At 42.3% G+C, this 18267-nt stretch overlaps 1 protein-coding gene across 1 annotated transcript in view; it reads right to left on the bottom strand.

Annotated features, from left to right (window-relative positions):
* Positions 1-4502: 4502 nt before the first annotated feature.
* LOC137320874 (ras GTPase-activating protein 1-like) overlaps positions 4503-18267 on the bottom strand; it is a 175399-nt gene continuing 161634 nt past the window's right edge. Inside the window, exons 24-25 of the mRNA XM_067982806.1 lie at positions 13641-13775; positions 4503-5445 (exon numbers count right to left, since the gene is read on the bottom strand). Coding sequence (XP_067838907.1) covers positions 5368-5445; positions 13641-13775 — 213 coding nt within the window. The 3' untranslated portion in view covers positions 4503-5367. The remainder of the gene's footprint in view (positions 5446-13640; positions 13776-18267) is intronic.

Below are 18267 nucleotides of genomic sequence, written 5' to 3'. Positions count from 1 at the left end.
GTATATTTAGTTCCCAATCCTGCAGCCATGTCTCAGTGATAGCTATCATGTCATACCCTCCAATTTGAATTTGAACCTGTAGTTCATTTAATTTATTCCTTATACTCCTTGCATTTGTATATAGAACCCTTAGTTGGGCCACACACCCTAGTCTGACCTTCAGCTTTGATGCTGGGATAATCGCCTCACGCCTTCTAGTTTTCACTTTATCTGTAGTGACTAAAGTAAACTTTCTTTCCGCTGCTCTACGCTTTTCCCTTTCACTTGTCCTTGAACAACTGTTTGTACTATTTGTATTGTAAATTTCCCCTGGGTCTTCCCCTCTCTTGCTGCTCTCAACTTTACCCCCTTCTGACTCCCCGCTAAGGTTCCCATCCCCCTGCCACTCTAGTTTAAACCTTCCCCAACAGCACTAGCAAACATCCCCGCGAGGACATTGGTCCCAGTCCTGCTTGGGTGTAACCCGTCCCGCTTGTACAGGTCCCACCTTCCCCAGAACCGGTCCCAATGTCCCAGGAATCTAAATACCTCCTTCCTACACCATCCCTGCAGCCATGCATTCATCCTGTCTATTCTCCTGTTCCTATACTCACTAGCACGTGGCACTGGTAGTAAACCTGAGATCACTACCTTTGAGGTCCTGCTTTTTAATTTATCTCCTAACTCCTTGAATTCACCTTGCAGGACTTCATCCTTTTTTTTTAACCTATGTCATTGGTACAGATATGGACCACGACAACTGGCTGTTTACCCTCCCCCTCCAGAATGCCCTGCAGCCGCTCCAAGACATCCTTGACCCTAGCACCAGGGAGGCAACATACCATCTTGGAGTCACGTTTACAATTGAATCCCCTATCACTATAGCCCTGCCACTCTTCTTCCTCCCCTCCTGTGTAGCAGAGCCACCCGTGGTGCCACGAACTTGGCTCTTGCTGCTTTCCCCTGATAAGCCATCTCCCCCAACAGTATCCAAAGCAGAATATCTGTTCGAGAGGGAGATGGCCCCAGGGGACTCCTGCTCTACCTGCCTGGTCTTTTTACTCTGCCTGGCGGTCACCCATTTCCTTTCTGCCTGCGTAATCTTTACCTGCGGTCTGACCAACTCACTGAACGTGCTATCCACGATAGTCTCAGCATCGTGGATGCTCCACAGTGAATCCACCCGTTGCTCCAGCTCCGAAATGCATTTTACCAGTAGCTGCAGCTGGACACACTTCCTGCACACATGGTCATCAGGGACACTGGTAGTGTCCATGACTTCCCACATAGTGCAGGAGGAGCATATCACGGGTGCGAGCTCTGCTGCCATGACTTGCTTTAGATTTACCCTGCGTTCACCTCTCAGACTCTCCTCCCGCTCTCGATCTCTCCTTTTATACCGTCCTCACCTCTCGGACTCTCCTGCCTCACCTGCGACGTCGCACAGTAGTTGTCTCTTGTTGCAGGTCTGCTGCTGCTTCTATCCCCACTCTCAGTCTTCTGTTGCTCAGGTCCGCCGCCGCTCTGTGGAAAAAGTTAGGAAAAGCAAGGCAAAGCAGCACCTCCTTCCCCCACTTCACCGACCTCCCACACTTACCAAACTCTGAAGTGTTCACTCTGTGTTCCGCTGCACTCCGTGCTCAGTTAGCACTCTTTACTATTTCTTTTCATATTCCTTGATAATTTAATTTCGTAGTTTCTCTTTGCTTTCCCAATTGCTTTTTTAAAAAAAACTTATTTCCTAACCTTTTCGGATTCCCTTTTGTCATCCTCTCCTTTGTTGGCTATGTACTTTGTGTTTTTCTTTAGTTTCAATTTTGCCCTTATTTCTTCATTCATCCATGGTGTATCATTACTGGCTGCTTCGTTCTTGCTCGTTAGTGGTATATATTTCTCCTGGACTCTGTTGATCACTGTTTTAAATGTTTCCCACTGCTGTTCTATTTCTTTGTCAGTATTTTTCCCAGTTTATTTTCCCTAGTTCCATCCTCATTCCCTGAAAAATCAGCTTTTTTTCCCCAATTTATTACTTTGGTCTTTTGTCTTACTTATGTCCTTCTCAATCTATATCTTAAACCATAGTATGTTGTGATCGCTATTGCCTAGATATTCCCCTACACTGACTTCTCTTATCTGTTCTGGTTCATTTCCCATTAATAGATCCAGCAGTGCTTCCTGTCTTGTTGGGCTTTTTACATATTGGTTAAGAAAGGAGTCCTGCACACATTGTAAAAACTCCATTCCTTGTACTCCTTTACCTATCTCTTCTTGCCAGTTTATTTGGGGATAGTTAAATCTCTCCCATGATTATTATTCTATGTCCTTTACTCATTTCACATTTGCTTACATATTTCTTCCTCCACCTCCTTTCCACTATTAAGTAGTCTGTTGTATACTTCTATTAGAGTGATCGATCCATTATCTTTTATTTCAATCTATATGGATTCTGTTTCTATCTTTCTATTAGTTATGCCCCTTTTTTTCTACTGCCATTGTTATCTCTACTTAATACAGCTACTCCACCCCTTTCTTCCTTCCCTATCCTTTCTTATTATGTTATGTCCTGCCATATTTAGTTGCCAGTTCTGTTCTTTATGAAGCCATGTTTCAGTTATTCCTACTACATTTGGTTTCTTGCTATGGATTATTTGGATGCTGTGTACGTTGCTGTACAGGGAGTTTAATTCATCTCTTAAAAAATTAAGTAAAAGGAAAAACTATTAAATAGTCCTTTTTTTGTCACTCCTCCGAATCTCTCCTCTGTCTTGGTGTCCATTTTTCCTCATGCCTCTAAAGAGCTTTCAGACATTTTTCCAACATCAACGGGATTACACAAATACAACTTGTGAACATTTCCTACGGGAATTCTATCGTTAAAATGTCACTTAGATGTTACTTACCTGTAAGTACATAATACTCCACCAGGTCGCACTCTAATGGGAATTCATGTCAAAGGACACCGACCTGTAATGATTAGCTGTCAGGTCACTAGGTGATGCTGTATTATCTTTCCACCATAAATTACAATGCTTTCTGAAAAAAAATTGCATGCCATTTTTCCCTTAGTAACTAAAATTTCTAATGTCTGAAATAAGATTTTAAACAAAATAAAAATTTAAAACAAATACTCAAAGGCCTCAGCCTCTTCCAAAAATGTGGGCTTGGACTTGACATTTTTGCTCTGTGCTCTGACTGTCAGCTGAATGCAGATTGTGCATTCTGAGCATATGCAGCGTGCTCAATTTCCCAGATGCATCAAGCACTACCGGGATATTTATTTTCAGATTCTAGCAATTCCTGCTCAGTTGTTTTTCAAGATCATTTGAAAAAAATCTAGAGGGCAAAATTCAAAAGCTTCAATCAGATGAAGTTTATATTGACCTTTTTTTAAAAAAGTGTTTGTGTGAGTTGAGAGAAATATTTCAGACTACTTATTACATACTGGTTATAACTTTTGTTGTGTATATGCATTTTGTTCAAATGCAACAATCAGGTGAGTTTTGATGACTGTTAGAAAATCATGAGAGAGAGGGAGAAAAAGGAAAAAGACAGGAAGAAAAAGGCAGAGAGGAAAGAAGACATTCCGCACCCTAATTTGAGTTATTTTTGTTAAAAAAAAAGTTGAATTTTGAAAGCAAACAGCTAGAAGAGGATGGGAACAGGTCGAGGGCGAGGGAACCTCTGGTCCTTTGCCACCTGTCTTTGGGGATGAGTGGATGGAGAGTTAAGGTGAGTGACAATGGAGTGAGGGAGAGGGGAGGATAAATGGATAGGTAGGGCAGCAGGAAGGTGAAGAGGTAAGGGATGTAAGATGATGGTAGGGTGGGGGAAGTATGAGTGATGGAGAAGGAAGTGGGAAGGAAACCACTGAAGGCAACAGGCCACATCTTCTCCGCCCATCACTGGACAATGCAACCTGTAGCAATTTGCAGCTCCTTTCCCTGCCACATCACCCACCCAATCAAAAGGAAAAAGAGAAATAGAAGAGGCCATAGAGAGAAGCAAAAAGGTTAGGGAGAGAAATGGAGAGTTAAGGTGACATGGACTCGATGGGCCGAATGGCCTTCTTCTGTGCCATAACTTTCTATGATTCTATGAAATGCAGAAGAGGAAAGACACACAAAAGAGAGAGGGAGAGAAACAGCAATACAAAGACAAAAGACAGGTAAGAGAAACCATATTTTCCAACTTACTGTGTGCAATGCCACAGGAAATCCACTACTCTACTGTAAAAACCCCAAAACCCAACAGGTTTACTTGTTTGGCTACATCAGAAACAAAAGTTTGAAATGGAAACCTTTCATGTCTACACAGAGAATGAAATCTGAAAGCTGAATAATTGTATTTACAAATTTAGTAGAAACTATATTCACATCACACAATTCATCATAATTTACCATTTTCCTTATAAGTTTTACGACCGCTGTATCTGCAGTCCAATGTTGTTAAAATAGATGGTTTGAACCGGTGTCGATTTCAACACTACTTTTCATTTATAGAAACAAAAAGTCAAAGTAACAGGCTACTTTACAAAATGGTTTAATAAGTGCATGCATTTCCAATACAATGATCAATAAATTTATTCAACTATTGAATTTGTTTACAGTTGTAAACATTATACATACAAAGCTTTTGATTAAGTAACTTTAAAAGAACTTTTCTCACTCTGTTGTCTTTGATGGAAGACTTAGCCAATCATACAGTATAATTAAACAGTCAAAATTAGTGGCACAATAAATGCTGTGATATCTCTGCACGTTCATTCTGTCACGCAATGAATGTTTGTAGCAGAATTCTTTTCTAGAGTATAAAATAACCAGTCTTTAGTGAGGAATCCCTCCTCTTGGTATTTAAAGACATTTCCAACAAACTGTAAATATAACCAGAGATTAAAGATGTAAGCAATCTTAACCATAAAAGTAGTCAGTCAGAAATTACAGTACAAAACACTTTACAACCCATACTCCAGTTATAACAAACACAAGTAATTCAACTTGTTTCTTCATCTTGTCAGTTGACTGGCATTTCATACTGCAGCTCTGGATAGATCCTGGGAACTTTGGCAACTTGAAATATTAAACAACTTAAAAGTCCATTATGTTGTCAATCCACCTAGCATTGTGAAAGGTGACTGGTACATCAAGGCTCAGAGGCTAGTGATTGGTTCAGAGAAGAAAGTGCAAGAGGTGGCCTGCACAAATAGCTTACTAAGTTACTGGTGAAAACATCAACCAGCGGTTTTTCTGTTGCATAGTTCACACGATAGAGGGAATGTTGTACATAGGTGTTATTTCAGAAGTAACAAGAGAAAGTGAGATTGCTGTGAGTTGCCCAATGATAACCTTGGGACATGCTAATCCATGCAGAATTCTCTGAACAGGAAGGCTGCTACCTATTAGATGCAGAATACTGGTTTTGTTTCTGCTGCAACAGTTCTGTAATGGCTAGAAGTTTTTTCAAGACATGCTGAAAAAGAAAGACATCAGAAATAGCTTCAGACATAGTAACCAACACATTCTAAAATTGTTCAACAAATTAAAGATTATACAATGTTAAGTTACTTATTGTAGGTATGGTCTCATTCTTTGAAGTTCAAATATAAAGTAAGAATTCCCTTAATGCCACGTGGATGGGGCGGGGGGGGGGGGGGGGAAGAGGGGGGAACAAAAAATAGGGAAATATCTCTCCTTTAAAAATCAGTCAAGTGATCTAATTTTAAAACAGAACTTAATTTCTCCATCTGGATTAGACAACAGCAAAACCTATAAGACCAAGAGAAACGTGGCAATTGTAATAAAATTAAAATAAGCCCCAATACATTGATACGTGACACAGCTTTGAGATGTCGCATGAAAGAAGGAACTTCATAAAATATAGTAAGACACTCTGGTCAGGTCTGAAGATGAAGGGTTGGCCAGGAGGGAATTTAGTATGTGGAGTCTGAACTTTAATCAAAGAAGGATAAGGACAGCCTATATGGTATTTACCATATACCAAACGAGCAGAGCTCTACCCTTCTGGTAATTCCTACTTTATGAGCAAGCAACAGAAAAGTCATATGTTCCACATTACTAACCTGTTTTCTTAATGCTTTGCTTACAAAGGAAACAAATAACTAATTAGATCTTTTGCCCCATTCACATATCAAGCAGATACCCTGTGCATCTTATCCAAGTGTTTCTTTGTAAGAAAGTAACATAAGTGGATAAACTTTGGCACAGTGATCTCCTGAGATAAATGAACCAATATTGGGTTAAAAAAACCTGGATTAGGACTTGAGTGCTGCCATTTGTCAAACAAGAGGTGGTGGGGTCTACTATCCAGCCATGAAATTTACTGACTTTACATGCTAACATGGAGCTAGTACAGTGATCGTTCTAAATGATATCATGATAATATTCCAGGAACTGGTTGAAAGAATCTCACTAGCTGTTAAAAATTCAGTTCAGGTCCCATGTCAGAACAACCTAAATGACAATATGGGAACACTGCAACTCAAGGAACTTTGCTCAGAGTTGTTGAGCTGGAGTCCTAGGTGCGGACATTGCGGGAAAAGGAGACGATGGATCCTGTCAGTTGGTTCCCCGAGCAGACTGTCAATGTCATTTGGCAGAACGCCTCATCGCCAGAACTTTCAAACAAGCACCAAGACATAGCTTGGCTGGTGGTGAGAAGGGCCCTTCCTGTCAGATCCTTCATCCACTCCCGGACTCTCCGCGCCACCGCACATTGTCCCCGAGGAGGCTGCGGTGCAGACGAAACCGTCACCCATCTCCTTCTGGAATGTGCCTTTGCAAAGAAGGTCTGGAGAGAGATGCAGTGGTATCTGTCCAAGTTCGTCCCGAGCAGCTCCGTAACACAGGACTCTGTGCTCTACAGGCTGTTCCCGGGGATGCACACTGAGACAGACATCAACTGCTGCTGGAAGGCCATTAACTTGGTGAAAGACGCCCTTTGGTCTGCCCGAAACCTGCTGGTCTTCCAGTACACGGAGCTGTCCTCGACCGAGTGTTGCAGACCGGCACATTCCAAGGTCCAGGACTACGTGCTCAGGGACGCACTGAAGCTAGGTGCGGCCGCCGCTAAGGCTCTATGGGGAAAGGCAACCATTTAGAGCCTTCCCGCCATTGTATACCGAGGGGCTGCAATCAGGGAAAAATCCCACCCCCGGGCAGAATGTAAAATTCAAATTGCTTAATGTACCAATAATGAATCTGTAATCAATAATCTGCATTGAGTATAATGCAGTGAGACACCCCAGAGTGTCATGAACTGTAATTATGCACAATGTGTTCATTGAACTGTACTTGATTTAACCTGCAAATTGTATAATCTGTATTGTGTACATTTGGAATGTGATATGACAACTGTATTGTATGTTTTTGCTACAAATTTTATGAATAAAGTATATTTTTTGAAGAAAAAAATCAGGGAGGGGGAGATTTACCTGTACATTTTGAGCCAGGAGGCAGTCACACCCCTTAGGTTTAAGGTTAGGTAGTGGTTTGATTTGGTTAGTGGTCAGGGACAGGAGAATGTGACTGCGAGTCAAGCAGGTAAGGGGACCCCAGGTGCAGTGGTGGAGGAGCCTCAGCCTTTGCCCTTGTCCAACAGGTACAAGGTACTTGCTACCTGTATGGATGAGAACAAAGACTGCAGGAAAGATGGGCAAATTGACCATGGCACCATGGTACAGGAGGCCATTCAAGTGGGGGAGTGAAAGGAATGTAGTAGTGTTAGGGGATAGTATAGTCATGGGGATAGATACTGTTCTCTGCAGCCACGGCTGGGAGTCCCAAAGGCTGTGTTGTCTGCCCGGTGCTAGGGTTAAGGATAGCTCTTCGCGGTTGGAGAAGGACTCTTGGACTATTCAATATCCCCCATAGTGGATCCAGATGGGTGCACAAAAGTCCTGTCTGATGCTCTGGGAGTGAAAGGTGTGGTACAGAAAGGGTGATGGTTGTGCATGGTAGTTGGTGGTTGTATCCAGTTGTCGTAGTCCATGTAGGATCCAACGATGTAGGCAGAACTAGGAATGAGGTTCTGTTGAGGGAGTCTGGGACCAGTGTCCAGGCGAATTGAATAACTAGGACCTTAGATAGGGCTTTAAACAATAAGAGCGGGCTGGGGTTCAGGTTAAGGATAAATTTATAAGTCTAAAGAGAAAAGTCAAGGCTGTAGAGCAGAGTGGCGATTTGGATAAAACAAGCAGAATGTGTCAGGAAGGGTCAGTGAGTTTAACAAAGGTAATAGAGCATTAGTGACTAAGGTCACATCGTGGAAAAATAGTAAAAAGTTAAAATTAAAGGCGTTATATCTGAATGCATGAAGCACTCATAACTGATTTGTGCCATGAATTAATGGCACAAATAGAGATAAATGAGTTTGATCTAGTAGCCATTTCTGACATGTAGTTGCAGGGTGACCAAGGTTGAGAACTAAATATCCCAGGGTACTTAACTTTTTGAAAAGAGAAGCAAAATGGAAATGGAGGGTGGGTAGCCCTGATAATAAAGGATGAGATAAAGACAGAAGTGAGAAAGGACCTTAGCTCAGAAAATCAGGACGTAGCTAAGAAGCTACGAAATAGCTAAGGAGCTAAGAAATAACAAGGGGCAGAAAACACTGGTGGGAGTAGTTTATAGGCCCCCTAACAGTAGTCATAGTGTTGGACAGAGTATAAAGCAGGAAATTAGAGGAGCATGTAACAAGGGTAATGCAATAATCGTGGGGGATTTTATTCTTCATATGGGGCAAGATGGCTAAGGTAAATTGGGAGATTAGATTAAAAGATATGACAGTAGATAAGGAACGGCGAACATTTAAAGAAATAATTCATAATTCTCAACAAATATACATTCCCTTGAGGAATTAAAACTCCACGGGAAAAATGATCCAACCGTGGCTAACTAGAGAAGTTAAGGATGGTATTAAATTAAAAGAGGCTTACAATGTTGACAAAAAGAGTAGTAAACCTGAAGAATGAGAGGGTTTTAGAAATCCGCAAAGGATGACCAAGAAATTGATAAAGAGGGAGAAAATTGAATATGAGAGTAAACTAGCAAGAAATATCAGAACAGATTGTAAGAGTTTCTACAAGTATGCAAAAAGGAAGAGATTAGTGAAGGTAAATGTGGATCCCATCGAGGCAGAGAAAGGAGAAATTATAATGGGGAAATAAGAAAATGGCAGAGACATTAAACAAATATTTTGTATCTGTCTTCACAGTAGAAGACACAAAAATCATATGGGAAATAGTGGGGAACCAAGGGTCTAATGAGAGTGAGGAACTTAAACTAATTAAGATTAGTAAAGAAAAAGTACTGGAGAAATTAATGGGACTAAAAACCGACAAATCCACTGGGCCTGATGGCCTACATCCTAAGGTTTTAAAAGAGGTGGCTGCAGAAATAGTGGATGCATTGGTTTTGATTTTCCAGAATTCCCTAGATTCTAGAATGGTCCCTGTGGATTGGAAGGTAGCAAATGTAACCCCGTTATTCAAGAAAGGAGGGAGAGGTAGGGGTATTTAAGAAAGGAGGGAGCAGGTGTCCTTGTACACGAATCACAGAAAGTTACCATGCAGGTATAGCAAGCAATTAGGAAGGCAAATGGTACGTTAACCTTTATTGCAAGGCAGTTGGAGTATAAAAGTAAGGAGTTCTTGCTGCAATTATATAGGGCTCTGAAGACCATACCTGGAGTACTTTGTAGGTTTTGGTCTCCTTACCTAGGGAAGGATATACTTGCCTTAGAGGGTGCAATGAAGGTTATCTAGATTGATTCCAGGGATGAAAGGGTTGTCCTATGAGGAGAGATTGAGTAGAATTGGCCTATATTCTCTAGTGTGTAGAAGAATGAGAGGTGATCTCAATGAAACGTACAAAATTCTTAGAGGGCTTGACAGGATAGATGCTGAGAGGCTGTTTCCCCTCGCTGGAGTGTCTGAACTAGGGGTCATAGTCTCAAGATAAGGGGTCGGCCATTTAGGACTGAGATGAGGAAAAATTTCTTCACTCAGAGGGTTGTGAATCTTTGGAATTCTCTACCCCAGAAGCCTGTGGACGATCAGTCGTTGAGTATGTTCAAGATTGAGATCGATACATTTTTGGTAACTAACGGAATCAAGGGATACGGGGATAGGGTGGGAAAGTGGAGTTGAGGTAGAAGATCAGCCATGATCTCATTGAATAGAGGAGCAGGCTTGAGGGGCTATATGGCTACTCTTGCTCCTATTTCTTATGTTCTTATTCAGACCCGCTTAGAAAGGCAGAATAAGTTGTTCCCCTCCCATTACACCCAACAAAGCAGAGTGGAAATCAAAAACATGTCCAGTGATCATTCTTGGATGAAACACATATCAAGTGGCTAAAGATCAGTGAAGCCAGCTTTGATTGCTGATTTAAAAACACTGGTTTATTCCGATGTTTTTCAGGTTTTAATTTTAGCATCAATAAATGAGAGAAAATAATGTTTTTTTTAAAAATGGAACTCAAAAACTTGTTAAATTTGGAGAAAGTCAGTTTGTTTTTGTAACATTACTAAAACTCCAATTAAATCTTTCTTCTCTCTTCTTCTCTCCGCCCCCCCACACCACCACCACATCCCCACCAAGAATCAAGGCAAAGGACATCAAAGCTGTATTACTAGAAATAATAATTTGGCGATAGTTGAAAATCAGCTTTGAGATAGTAACGGGTCATTTACTTGCCAAACCTTTGTTTCGTCAAACCCCACTAAGTGTTATGCTCCCATTAATTTAATTCACTTTGGTGTATTTACTGTACTTATTGTAAATTTTCAAAATGTAAATTTCTAATATTAAAAATTCCAATAGTCCATATTAATTTTATATTATACTATGTATTAACTATCAGTATGCTTTAAAATGAATTGGATCAGTCAGCATTTTCCAATAAACTCGATTTATCTCTGTTCTATTAATCTTGAATCTGATCCAACTGCTGAACTGACCTCAAGTCTTCACTCCCTTCATGGAATAGGGCACTAAAAATTGTGCCCAAGATGCATGCGCATCACAGGTGATGACTTATGTACATGCAGCATGTACACCACTCAATGTACATGTTGACATACGCACCTTGGGATTCGCAAACACTAAAGAGAATTTGGGACCTTTCAGCTGGGAATTGGGACGGAATCAGTTTTTACTGATCCATCAACCTGAAAAATGCAACAATTTATGGTAGAGATTGGTAAAACCCAATTTTGATAAGAACGTGAGAAATATAAGCAGGCGTAGGCCTTACAGCACCTCGAGCCTGCTCTGCCATTCAATCCGATCGTGGCTAATGTTCCACCTCAACTCCACTTTCCTGCCTGATCCCCATATCCCTTGATTCCCCTAGAGTCCAAATATTTATCTATCTCAGCCTTGAATATACTCAATGACTCAGCATCCACAGCCCTCTGGGGTAGAGAATGCCAAAGATTCACAACCCTCTGAGTAAAGAAATGCCTCCTCATCTCAGTTTTAAATGGCCGGCCCCTTATCCTGCGACTATGTCCTCTAGTTCTAGACTCTCCAGCCCGGGGTAACAACCTCTCAGCCTCTACCCTGTCAAGCCCACTCAGAATCTTATATGTTTCAATGAGATCACCTCTCATTCTTCTAAACACCAGAGAGTATAGGCCCATTTTACTCAACCTCTCCTCATAGGGCAACCCTCTCATTCCAGGAATTAATCTAGTAAACCTTTGTTGCACATCCTCTAAGGCAAGTATATCCTTCCTCAGATAAGGAGACCAAAACTGTACGCAGTACTCCAGGTGAGGTCTCACCATAGCCCTGTACAATAGTAGTAAGACTTCCTTACTCTTGTACTCCAAACTCCCTTGCAATAAAGGCTAACGTGCCATTTGCCTTCCTAACTGCTTTCTGTATCTGCATGTTAGCTTTTTGTGTTCTTGTACTAGGGCACCAACATGTAATAGTTTCTCACCATTTAAAAAGTATTCTGTTTTTCTATTCTTCCTATCAAAGTGAATAACCTCACATTTTCCCACATAATACTCCATCTGCCACCTTCTTGCCCACTCACATAACCCTTTGCAGACTCTGTGTCCTCCTCATAGCTTACTTTCCCACCTAGCTTTGTATCAGCAGCAAACTTGGACACACTACACTCGGTCCCTTCATCCAAGTCATTAATACAGATTGTAAACAGCTGAGGCCCAAGCACCGATCCTTGCCGCACCCCACTAGTTACAGCCTGCCAACCTGAAAATGTCCCGTTTATCTCTACTCTGTTTTCCATCCATTAACCAATCCTCTATTCATGCTAATATGTTACCCGCAACCTCATGAGCCCTTATCTTGCGTAACAAACTTATGTGGCACCTTATCGAATGCCTTTTGAAAATCCAAATATACTACATCCACTGGTTCCCCTTTAACTACCCTGCTAGTTACATCCTCAAAAACCTCTAATAAATTTGTCAAACATTATTTCCCTTTCATTAAATCCCTACTAGTAGCCCTCGAAGGCAGGAAAAAATGAAGGCAAACAATCCACAATAGGGTCACAGTAATGCCATTCTTCATGTGTGAGTCTAGATAGTGAGCATTGGCAGTTTATTTGGTCGTGGAAGGCACTTCCAGCTTTATTCAACCCTGTTCTCATCCAGCATCCATAAAAGTAAACTTATCAGGAAGATGCACTTGTTAACAATCAGGAGTGGGAACTATGAATTAGTGCAGGCAGAGGTTGAACATGGAGCCTCTGGTCTATATGGTTTAGCATCATACTGTACAATATCTTTATCCTTGCTTGTGATATTTTGGGGAGCTACCGTGATTAATGAGTTGAATTTTTTTTTATATTCGTTCATGGGATGTGGGTGTCGCTGGCGAGGCCAGCATTTATTGCCCATCCCTAACTGCCCTTGAGAAGGTGGTGGTGAGCCGCCTTCTTGAACCGCTGCAGTCCGCGTGGTGAAGGTTCTCCCACAATGCTGTTAGGAAGGGAGTTCCAGGATTTTGACCCAGCAACGATGAAGGAACAGCGATATATTTCCAAGTTGGGATGGTGTGTGACTTGGAGGGGAACGTGCAGGTGGTGGTGTTCCCATGTGCCTGCTGCCCTTGTCCTTCTGGGTGGTAGGGGTTGTGGGTTTGGGAGGTGCAGTTGAAGAAGCCATGGCGAGTTGCTGCAGTGCATCCTGTGGATGGTACACACTGCAGCCACTGTGCGCCGGTGGTGAAGGGAGTGAATGTTTCAGGTGGTGGATGGGGTGCCAATCAAGCGGGCTGCTTTGTCCTGGATGGTGTCGAGCTTCCTGACTGTTGTTGGAGCTGCACTCATACAGGCAAGTAGAGAGTATTCCATCACACTCCTGACTTGTGCCTTGTAGATGGTGGAAAGGCTTTGGGGAGTCAGGTGAGTCACTCGCCACAGAATACCCGGCCTCTGACCTGCTCTTGTAGCCACAGTATTTATGTGGCTGGTCCAATTAAGAATTACTGGGCCTGTTGACCTAAAAGACCAGGGTGTGTCAACAACTATGCTTCAATTGGTATTAATTCTGTTCCCTCATACCACCGATCACAATTCTTCCCATTCATGCAACCAAAGATGTTAATCAGAACTCTTTGTAACATTTCAATTTTAAAGAAGCTTCTGGATAAAGACACAAGTTACCTGCTGGACTCCCCGTTCATTGCTTAGGGTGCGAAGTTCATCCGAATGTGCCGCACAAACTTCATGCAAAGCTGCCAGGTCACGAGACAAGTCAGTTCTAAAGTGCTCTGTAGTGTCAGGAAGCTCAGGGACATTCTATAGGCAACAATGAAGTATCTCATTTAAAAAAATCCAGATACAGTAATCTGTTCCTTAAACAGAAATAGAATCCAAGTTGATGCCAACATAAATAAGGAGCCTTTCAAGGGTGCATCAGTTCTTTCCAAAGGAAAATCTAATGAATATGTTGTGATGTTTGCGTATTGATAGAAACAGATCCTTCTAAAAAGGAACAGACTAGGCTGTTTGGGCAGGTGTCTGCCACGTGGAGCATCCTATAAACACAAAATGAAGACAACCATACTATCAGGATCATGTATTTTTGCTACAGTATGTGTCATTTTTTGAATGCAGTTCAATTCCTACATATAATAGGAACAGTCAATTAAACTAGGAGGGTTTTGAGATGTCGGCGGTCCAGACTATGGTTTTTAACAAAGCAGAAAGCTCACATCTTTGAAATATTAATCTAGTTTTTTTTTTAAAAAAGGGAAATCTTGCAACTAGTAAGGTTAAGATTATTAACACAAATTAAATGTGTGAGACAAATAAAACAACAGAGACCAACTTTTTCCTGGTGCACTGACAACTGCTATTGATTAAAGAATTACAAGAAATAAGATGAACTTGGAACATATATGGCACAAGGAGAAATGTATAATCAATATGCATCAACCTTTCTAAGGGACAGTTTCCCCATTATTTCTTTCCCCATACCTCAGGTTGAATGATGGCCTATTCATTTGTATGAAGAAGTTGAACAAATGACAAAAAATCTTCATAATTACCTACTGTGGGTATGCTCCTCTTTATTCTTTGAATGAACTTCAACTTTTACATACAAATAGAATATTGTAATCATTCCATGGCAGACACATATTTGAGGACACCATCTCTCTCAGAAATTGTAGCACAGAACAGTCAGATAATCTTTCCCCACTTTGCTGAATGCAAGAGCTTATTCTTGATTGAGTGTCTTGACGGAAAAGCAAAACGTAGTAACGCATGTAGACTAGTTCCTAGCCACTGCATGTAAGAAAGAGAAAGAGGTGGGCTGGGAGGAAACTTTATATGTAGAGAATGAGCAAGAACCATAGTAGGTAACTCCACATGTGGCCCCTCATTCAATTCTAACATACAATACCAAAGTTAACAAAGAAAAAGCAGGAGGGTTTAAGAGGATCCACATCTTCAGGCCAGCTTGGACTAAAGTATTGCTGAAACCTTCATCATCCTGGGCTGCTTAAGTCAATACAATAATGCTTATCTGAAAGCATGCTTCTGTTAGAGACAAAATTAATAATTATGTAGAATGATTAAACCACTATCAATTATGTGGCTAATAAAACTTCGGCATTCTGATCTTTGAAATAAGTGAAATACATAGTTATTATGGCAAAAATATTGAATGAGGCTGAGGAACTACCCTATCTGCATGCCAAACAAGGACACAAAGCAGGATAACAAGACCAGCAGAGCTTGTGCCCAAGCCTGTATAATATTCTCCCCAACAGGGAAAAGAGCAGATACTGGAACATAAGAACAGGAGTAGGCCATTCAGCCCCTTGAGCCTGTTCTGCCACTCAATTAGATCATGGCTGATCTGTACCTTAACTCCATTTACTCCCTTACCTAACAAAAATTTATCAATCTCAGTTTTGAAATTTTCAATTGACTGAGCCTCAACAGCTTTTTGGGGGAAGAGTTCCAGATTTCCACTACCCTTTGTGTATACCAGATTCGCTGGTGCGCAGTGCTAACATCAGAGGCCACAAAGCATTTCCTCTGAATTCCTGGATCAATCTTTGCTGGGTCACAGTTGACTCTCCACTTCTCCTTGGTCCTTTGATTCCACTAGACAACCTCCAGCAACTATACTCTGCCTCTCGAATAGCTCCTGAATCCACTCTTTCTTCACAACCATCTCCAAACCTAGACGCTGATTCCTGAACGCTCCAACCTGACTCCACTCTTTCTACAAGTAAACTTCATCCGACCAAAGGACCTCAGACTCCAAATTTACACTCACACTGTCTCCTCCCTATCCTCTGTTTACAATCACGGCATGCCTTTCCTAATCTCTGCCATGCCTATGTAATCTGAATTCTGTTAGTGGCCACTTGCATGTACATTTTGCCTGCTGCGCCAGATCCGAGCCAGTTACTTCTACCTCCATTTCTTTTCTTCCCTTGGCCCCTTCTCTCCTAGAGCAGGGAGGTTATGCTAGAACTGTATAAAACACTAGTTAGGTGACAGCTTGAGTACTGCGTACAGTTCTGGTCACCACATTTCAGGAAAAATGTAATTGCACTAGAGAGGGTGCAGAGGAGGTTTATGAGGATGTTGCCAGGACTGGAGAATTTTAGCTATGAGGAAAGATTGGATAGGCTGAGCTTCTTTTCTCTGGAACAGAGAAGGCTGGGGGATGATTTAATTGAGGTGTACAAAATTATGAGGGGCCTAGATAGAGTGGATAAAAAGGACTTATTTCCCTTAGCAGAGGAGTCAATAACCAGGGGGCATAGATTTAAAGTAATTGGTCGAAGGATGAGAGGGGAACTGAGGAAAAATGTTTTCACCCAGAGGGTTGTAGGGGTCTGGAACTCACTGCCTGAACGAGTGGTACAGGCCGAAACCCTCAACTCATTTAAAAAATACCTGGATATGCACCTGAAGTGCCATAACCTACAAGGCTACGGACCAAGTGCTGGAAAGTGGGAGTAGGCTAGGTGGCTCATTTTCAGCCAGCACGGACATGATGGGCCGAATGGCCTCCTTCTGTGCTGTAAATTTTCTATGATTCTATGACCACACTGCTCCACTTTCCATCCAGAATCTGTGTTCACCCAGGAACAATGTCCTTGCCATCTAAGACCCTATTACGGATGATTGCATCCACATCCTGGATTTGACTTACGTCCTGGAGTGGTGGGTAGTTTTGGCGTTACCTTGCCCAATACTGAAATCTCCCTGTCTGGCTATATTTTGCACCATGGTGGGGCGTGTCGTCCTGATTGCCAAATCACACCTCAATCTCTTCCCCTACTCCTCTGGTAACTTCTGCTCCTCAGAGACTCTATCCTCTCACCTTTCATTCAAAATCCTCATTGTTTACCATTCCCCATTCCAAGACTTACCAGGATACCCTTCCTCAGCCTCGAGATGGAAATTACAGACGATAAGGAGTAGCTAAATCTTGAGTTCAGCTCCTCTCTTCTCTGAATGCACTGGCCCCTTGTCCTCCCTAAACTTATGCCTCCACATAAACTCCCCGACTCTCATTCACAGCTACCCCTCATCCTGGTCATCTCCTGTGGCATCTCTACGCCCATGATCTCAAGGCCATGAACACTTTCTTGTATCTGCATCCCCAACTCCAGTGCAACCTCACTTCCTGCTGTGTCCACTACTGGAATTAACTCTCCCCTATATCACTTACAACTGTACTTTCAAACTCCCAGCTGCATAGCCTTGCGTCCTCCATTCGCCACAACACTTCTGCAGCTGTCGATCTGCTTGGCCATTCTCATTTCCACCTTTGATGCCCTTGTTCCCAGGAAAACCTTTAGCTCTTCCATCCCAGTCTTTCCCCTGGTATGGCCCCCATCTTTGTCCCTCAAGTCCAAGAGATGGAGACTTGAGGGTATCCAGTGCACAACTAGTTTAACCATCCACTACGAGAATTGACCGAGCCACATCAAGAGCTAGCGGGCTTCAATCTCCTCTGCCAAAACCACCCACCACTCCAGGGTCATCCTGGATGGCAATGGTAACCCTGGTTTTTCTCCACTAGTAATAGTCTCCTTAAACCTCTCTCCTTTGTCCCCTCCACTCTCTGCTCCAATAAGTGTGAGGAGCTCATGGACTTTTTGTCACTAAGATTGAGCCCATCTTTAGCGGCCTCTGCTGCTTTCCCCCTCCCCCATCAAGACACGGCTCCACCCAGATTCCGCCCCTCCGTCATAGCCCTGAACCCAACTTTCTATAGCTTCTCTCTTATATCCCACTATGCCCTCTCCAATCTCACCTTGTCCATCGAGACCCACCTCCTGCTCGCTTGACCCTATTCCCACCAAACTGCTGACCACCGAACTTCCCTTCCTAGACCCCATGCTAGCTGCCATTTTAAATGGTTTCTTCTCCTCAGGTAATGTCCTCCTCCATTTCAAAACTGAAATCACCACTCTCCTCAAAAAACCCATGCTTGATCCAATTGCCCTTTCAAACTACCACACCACCTTCCACCTCCAAAGTCCCTGAACTTCTTGTTGCCTCCCAAATTTGTGCTCACCTTGTCCGCAACTCCCCATTTGAACCTCTCTAATTAGGCTTCCACCCACCACAGCACCAAAACAGCCCTAACCAGTCACAAAAAACCTCTGACTATGACAGTGATGCATTATCTCTGCACAGCATTTGATACAGTTGACCAAACCATCCTCCTCCAATGTCTCACCTCTGTTGTCACTTCAGAGGGGCTGAACTCGATTGGTTCCACTCCTGCCTATCCGAAGTATGAGAGAATGGC

The sequence above is a fragment of the Heptranchias perlo genome, chromosome 4 (genome assembly GCF_035084215.1).
Source record: "Heptranchias perlo isolate sHepPer1 chromosome 4, sHepPer1.hap1, whole genome shotgun sequence".
Lineage (NCBI taxonomy): Eukaryota > Metazoa > Chordata > Chondrichthyes > Hexanchiformes > Hexanchidae > Heptranchias > Heptranchias perlo.
Note: the sequence above shows the minus strand (reverse complement) of the source record. Positions and strands in the feature narration are given on the sequence as shown.